This window comes from Penaeus monodon, chromosome 18 (genome assembly GCF_015228065.2).
Source record: "Penaeus monodon isolate SGIC_2016 chromosome 18, NSTDA_Pmon_1, whole genome shotgun sequence".
Classification (NCBI taxonomy): domain Eukaryota; kingdom Metazoa; phylum Arthropoda; class Malacostraca; order Decapoda; family Penaeidae; genus Penaeus; species Penaeus monodon.
The window spans coordinates 38239829-38247328 of record NC_051403.1 but is presented as its reverse complement, the minus strand read 5'-3'; the positions used below and the strand labels follow the sequence as shown (position 1 = coordinate 38247328).

Here is a 7500-nt window from a genome sequence, read left to right as displayed (position 1 = left end):
AGCATATATCACGAAAGTATTTGGACGTGATATAACTCACGGTCGAAATGTTTATCGCAATAGGTGTGTACCTGCGATGGGCAAATGTAAAGATCTGATGTTTACTTTACGGTGAAAGGTAAATAAAGAGTAAAAGGTAAGTCCCCCCTCTCTCTTTCCCCTCGCAAGTATAACCTGTTTGTTTGCGTGAATCTTTACCATTATTATCATTGTTGTTGATATTGCTAGTATTATCATTATTATTGCCAATGATATAGTTATTATCATTATTATTATCATTATTATTGTTATTGCTGTTGTTTTTGTTGTTGTTATTATCATTATTATTGTTATTGTTGTTGTTATTATCATTATTATTGTTATTATTATCATTATTATCGTTATTATTATTATTATCATTATTATTATTATAAGTAGAAATGATGAATGAAAGTGAGAGAAAGAAAGAAAAATTGAGAGAGCGAATGTGAAATAATTAATAACTGAGAGTGAATGAATAATCGAGAGAGAGAGTGCGAGATAGAAAAGAGAGATTGTTAGTGATTCAGTAAATACGCGAATGAATGAGACAGAGAGAGAAAAGGGAGATTGTTAGTGATTCAATAAATACGTGGATAAACAAGAAATATAGGAAAAAAAATTCTTAGAAGGTTGCTCACGAAAGGAGGTTCGAGCGAAGGGAGATGGCGTGCCTACTCTGACGTCATCAAGGTTTCCCGCGCTTTTCCCGGAATTCGAATTTGTTACGTGGTGGCAGCTTTTTAGGGGTGGATGTCTTTGAAACTATTAGTGATCGAAACCATAAACTGATTAAATTTATGGAATGATATCTAAGAGTATTACTTCTCACCTCGGGCTGTCACGATGAGTGATATTATTTTTGCTTATCTGACTCTGTCCTTTGTTTCTCATTTTCTTTGTTCCCTCGTCTCTTTTACTGCTGTATATATAATAATGAAACACACACACACACACACACACACACACACACAGAAAGAGACAAAACACACGCTATCTTGCACAAGACACTTGCGCGAACAGGATGATGAAATATGAAAAAGAACGAAATTAAACAGAAGAATCCGTGAAACTGGAAATGCTTCATTTTTTCACTGAGAATCCCATGTAAAGAGGCAATGAAAGGTAAAAAAAAATCTGAAAGAAAAAAAAGAGAAGTAATATTAATAACAATAACTAATTAATAATTAGAATTACGATAACAATTATAATGTAATAATGATAATGTTAATGATAATAGTGATAGTAGTAAATGATGGTGATAATAGTAGTAAATAATAATAATAATAATAATAAATAATAATAATAATAATAATAATAACAGTAAAGTGATAATAATAATATGACATAATGACAATAACAATGATAATGATGATGCTTGTAATAATGATAATGATAACAATAATGATGATGATAATAATAATAGTAATAATAATAATAATAATAGTGATAAAGATAATCATAACAGGAATATTCTTTTAATAAATCAATTTAAGTCTACGGTTAGCTTTACACTTTACACTCTCCCTTTGCTTACTAATTATAAACCAATAATAATCATAAAGATAAATGTGACAAAAATGTGAGATAATAATAATAATAATAATAATAATAATAATAATGATAATAATAATAATAATAAAAATATTAATAACAACAACAACAAAAACAACAACAACAACAACAATAATAATAAATAAATAATATTTCCTATCAACAACAACAGATAGCAGTAAACATGGTATGTTAGTGTCATCTCAATGAATTGTGAACACCAACAAACCATCCATTTACAGATAATCATTATAATTTACTCCATTATTGATGACACTAAATTTTGCTATATTGTTATAACGTAAAAAAAAAAAAAAAAAAAAAACGTGAATGAAACTTTCGGTGGTGTTTGGCAATTGTACGTGGTCCAGACATCTTTACAATATTAACCAAAGCACTTTTTAAATGTCAATTCAATATAGATCTCTGCGCGGGTCCCCTTTAGGAAAATATATATTATATATTAATATAGTGAAATTTAGTGTCCACCATCCATATTAATACTCTATTGGTTTATATGACATTAACATTAGATACAAAGAAAATATGTTATTCAAAATCCATAAATGACTGAAAAAGAATCTATGAGACCAATAGAAACTTACATCAAAAGGGACAAATTATCATTACATATAAATTTAAATATATGTTAACTATACAAAGATATAATTTAGCAATGGACACATTATGGCATATTTGGTAATGATACTAGCTCCTTTCAGAGAGAAACTCAAACAATATTCACTAATTCTAACCTTTCTCACTACTGTTACTGATACTTTCATCAAAACCTTTTATATGGAAGCTACACCACTGTATTCTCCATCTCTTTTTCTACAGTCACTTTTTCAACATACTATTTTCCATTCATTTATACAAATCACTTCTCAACCGCATCACTTTGTCCCTTTTGGACATCCGCCCATAAGTAGGGCCAAGCAGAGGTGTAGAAGGATAGTTACCTTACTTCCCTCGCCAGCTTAGGTAAGGGTGTCTTCTGCACTCCAATGACTGCGCTATTGGTTTTTTTTTCTGGTCAGCCCACCCATGCTTGGCAGGTTTAATCGTTAATTCCATGGTGTCAGGGGATAGCTAGTCCAACCGCCTTTGGTGGTTACTCCTTAAGGGCGAATTCTCCTTAACTTTTGCCCATGTTGACGTCCATGCCTATGCACTGCTCTGCACATCTTGGTGCCACACGTCTGTGGTCGTCTCATCACCATTAGCAACACCTTCGTGAACCATGTATGCCATGCCCAATAATCACTTTTTATATAAACCTATTAACAAATATTACCTTAGCCACCAATGAAGAATTTCAGAATTACTCTAAAATTTAACACACTAACGGGGAACAAAAATAATCCCACTGTTGCCATAAGGTCGCATCGATCAAATGTTCATATACAAATTGAAATATGATCTACCGAATTACTGGTGCAAATTTCTCAAGATAATACAACTAATGAAATATCACTTTGGTGTCGCCACCACCACCTGGAGTTCAGGTTGAAGGAAGCCCAAAGAAAACCCAATTTTGACTTACTTAATTTTAATGTGAGTAGTAGACTTAAGGTCGTGGGTGCTGAAGAGACAATGGCCATAAAAACAATTTTAACCAATTTCTTTTATTCTAGTATATGATAATAATAATCACTTACCCACCAACTCCCCAGTATTTCCTTGGTCAATTTCCCATACTTTATTTGATCTATTGTTCCTTTCCCTTGCATTCCTTGACACATTTGGGATTGTCTCCTTTGACAAATTCCATTGCTGTATCCACAAAAAAAAAAAATATATATATATATTTTTTTATATATATATAATATATATATATATTTATATATATATATATATATATATATATATATATATATATATATATATATATATATTCATAAATGGTTAAAGTTACCGAGAGTGACGCACTGAGATAGAGAAAAATGGACATTGCCATCCTGTAGAGCATAAAAGATAGAGTAGGAAGCAATATAGTTAAATCTGCAGCGGCCTCATATTAAACGGGAAACGACAAAAACAGGCCCTGCAGAACACCGTTCTGAGGCTAAGTCCCCATCCATGTTTACCTTGCAAGGACCAAAACAAATGTGACGCGTAACTCACTAATGCGATCTCCCAAGTAGTCCATGTATTACTACGCGCTTGTAAGAACGATTATTTTGTAATTAACAGGGCCCGTTTTTCCAATCTCATATTTAATGGATTCTTTTACTTTTATTATACATCTTTTACGTGTTTTGGTAATTATTTACACTATTTTATACAATATCATTGTATGCCTGCTCGTTTGCCACCAGAAGATTTGACAGGCTGCACAATGCCATTACGTCGAGAAACGCCGGTGAGTAATGTTTTATTTCGAGTGCTGCATCGATTCCGGGTCATTTTGAAAGCCCTTTTGTGGATATACTGGACAAATAGACATTAGTCTCTATCACAGCCTGATATTTGAACCCATCAAGTGCCCCAAATGATGAAAAAGTGATTAGAAACCAAGCAATTGTGACCATAGATGGAAGCGAAGAAACATTCGGTGTTTCGCGATATAAAGGTATGTGGTTTTACCCTGAGGGTCCAGGGGGCGTAGCCCCCTGGCTAGGGGTAAATATTACCACGGGGGTCCAGGAATATATAGATCGTAGTGTATAAATCCCACAGGGTTAAGGTTAGGTTGGTTTATTGGTTAGAATGCATTGTACGATTACCACGGGGGATCTGGATTATGTAAAATCCTGTAGATTTTTGCCGAACGACGGATTATATTCCCGCGTCGGTCCGTATACTTTCAAAGGTGGCGGGAACGTCCGTAGAGTTTCACTGGCCGATTTTAATCATATTTTTGTGCTTGTTTACTTAGTTCGTCAGACAATGTTTGGCTTGGGTTTTCGAAAAATCGAGTTATTTACGTCTCATAAATCACTTTCTTTGATTTCTGCAGGTTCCTATTGACATCCAGTGCTATCCATTATCCCCCCCCCCCTTCAACCCCCGGTTCCCCACGCATCCCCCAAGATCGTTGGGTAGAGGAAAGATATAAAAAATCTGATTTTGGAACTTAGTCTCTGGGAGGGTGCGTCGCTCTCGGTAACAATTACCATATATATATATATATATATATATATATATATATATATATATATATATATATATATATATATATATATATATAAATAAATGAATATTTCCTATCAGTAGCTAGCAGTAAACAAGGCCTTCCTCTGTCACGACATGTAAGAGGAGACCAGAATCCCATCTCAATTATCACACTTCCATTCATATGGATTTAACATTTATATTAATTTGCCTACCAAGCATTACAATCTTCAGTTTCCGGGCAAATTGCGATTTTAATACCCAGCACTTAACATACCTGTGTGCGAGAGGAGAGCTGAAACCAGTCTGAAAAGGGGTCATGAATATCTGCCTACTACCATCCCCAGTTGAATTGTGAACACTTCAACAAACCAACCACTTACAAATAATTACTATAATTTACTGTATTATTTATAACACTGAATTTTGATGTATTTCAATGCCGTCAAAACAACAACAAAAAATGTGAATTAATAATTCTATGTGGTCCAGACATCTTTTTCACCAATGCACCTTTTAAATGTCGAATCAATAATAATAACGATAATAATAATATCATCATCCTTTTTATTATTAACAATGATAATAATGAAATTAGTGATAATGATAAAGATTGCAATTATGACAACAATTTTAATACTAATATTTAAAGAAAAATAATGACTATAGTAATAATGATGTTAATAATAATGATGATAATGATGATGTTGATGATGATGATAATGATAATGATAATGATAATGATAATGATAATAATGATAATGATAATAATGATATTGATAATTATAATAATAATGACATTGATAATAATGATAATAATCACATTGATAATTATGATAATAATGATCACATTGATAATGTTGGTAATAATAATCACATTGATAATAGTGATAATGATAGTGATATTAATAATAACGATGATAAATGTTCCCGAAAGTGCCTAGTTGTAAGAATCATTGCCCCCCCCCCCCGACGCCAGATGCTGATTCATGATGACGTAAGCAAGCGTTTCGTGCCCAGATTTTTATCACTTCCTGTCTTTTCCAGGAATAAGTATTAGTCCTCATGGTTCTTGATTATATTCATATGCCTTGTGCATTTATGATTTAAAATGATGTGGTTACTGTACGTTCATCGTTGTCATTGTTATTTTCATCATTGCTAATCTTGCTATAACCGTTCTTTTAAGTTGTCAGTTTTGTCTTTGCTATTAATACCGATGTTATGATCACTGTTGTTTTTGTTGATGTTATTATTAATACAGTATTGTTGCTATCATTTTTATCCTCGTTATCATCTTCATAATAGTTTCTGTTGAAATCATTATCGAAGTATTCATCTCACAACTGATGATGAATCACAACTAATAATCACTGCTTAATCATGTTTTTTTCCTTATCACTATCACTGACCTAAGCCTCATATTTGGCGACATTTTCACGGACTCCCTTCATCCCTTACAGCGAAAACCTGCATCGCCAAGCATGGGCGACGACCTCCACACACGACTGGGACACGACCCCAACTCGAACCTGAAGGAGGACCTGGAGGAGGACGACGAACAGCTGGAGGAACTGCTGTTTGCCGCCTACCGAGTCGCCTTGCCCTTGATGATCGTGGGCGGCATCCTGGTGACGACCTTAAGTCTGGTGGTCCTTACGAGGCCGAGACTTAGAGCCACGCATGTCAACACGTTAGTAGAGCTTCCTCTATGAAAGTATTGAACTCTTTACAACCCCGTTAACATTATTACAGTCTTTAAAGAAAATTCTACATCTATTTCACGTAGGTTAATAATATATTTATATGGTATACCCAAAGTAAATGTTGAAAATGTTTCTATGTTAGAAATACATTCGTTTGGTGTCCCTTTGAAACAAATTCAGACTTTAGATGCTAACCCAAAGGATACGCCGAGTTCGCCGTCGCTCCATCCGTATGTTAACCCGCTGGTATGGCATTTTGCATTATATTAAGGCATTAGGGCGTAATGTCCAAAAAATCATGATTATTTTTGACTCAATATCATTATACTTTTTTTTTTTCTTGGTGTCCCTTGACTTGCCAGCCAACTACATACAAATAGATTATTGCGTTAGAAATAATGGAAAAGATGATAAATGATAATAAAGATAATTGTAATATAATAATAATGATAATAATGATAATTGTAATATAATAATAATGATAATAATGATAATTGTAATATAATAATAATGACTAACAATAATGATAATAACAATAATAATGATTATTGGTATAATAATGATAATAATAGTAATAATAGTAATAATGATGACGGTAAGAATAATATCAGTAGTGATGATAATGACAATAATATTGATAATGATAGTGATGATATTAATAATGATGATGATGATGATGATGATGATGGTGATGATGATGATGATGATGGTGATGATGATGATGATGATGATGATGATAATAATAATATCGATAATGATGATGATCTGATGATGAAAATGATAATGATAATAATAATAATCATTATAAAGATAATGATAATCATAATGATGATAATGATAACAGGGCATCAATAGATAGGCAAAGGACATATAAATAAAGAGCAAATCATCACATCGTGCATTATATAACCATATGTTAATCTTCCACAGTCACCGATCGTGATATTCCGAATAATTTCGATATCACATCCACCCCTTCCCAATTATGCCCTCTTGAAAATCGAGAAAAATGCAAATGAACCAATTAGATATAGTTCTGTGCATATTTTAGCTAGTAAATATTCATAAGTAATTGATTGGCCGGGTGACACCAGCTGTGCAAAAG

The 7500-nt window shown here is 32.9% G+C and overlaps 1 protein-coding gene across 1 annotated transcript in view; it reads left to right on the top strand.

Annotated features, from left to right (window-relative positions):
- LOC119584483 overlaps positions 1–7500 on the top strand; it is a 15782-nt gene that overhangs the window by 4208 nt on the left and 4074 nt on the right. The window contains exon 2 of the mRNA XM_037933126.1: positions 6153–6382. Within this exon, the coding sequence (XP_037789054.1) occupies positions 6174–6382 (209 nt within the window). The 5' untranslated portion in view covers positions 6153–6173. The remainder of the gene's footprint in view (positions 1–6152; positions 6383–7500) is intronic.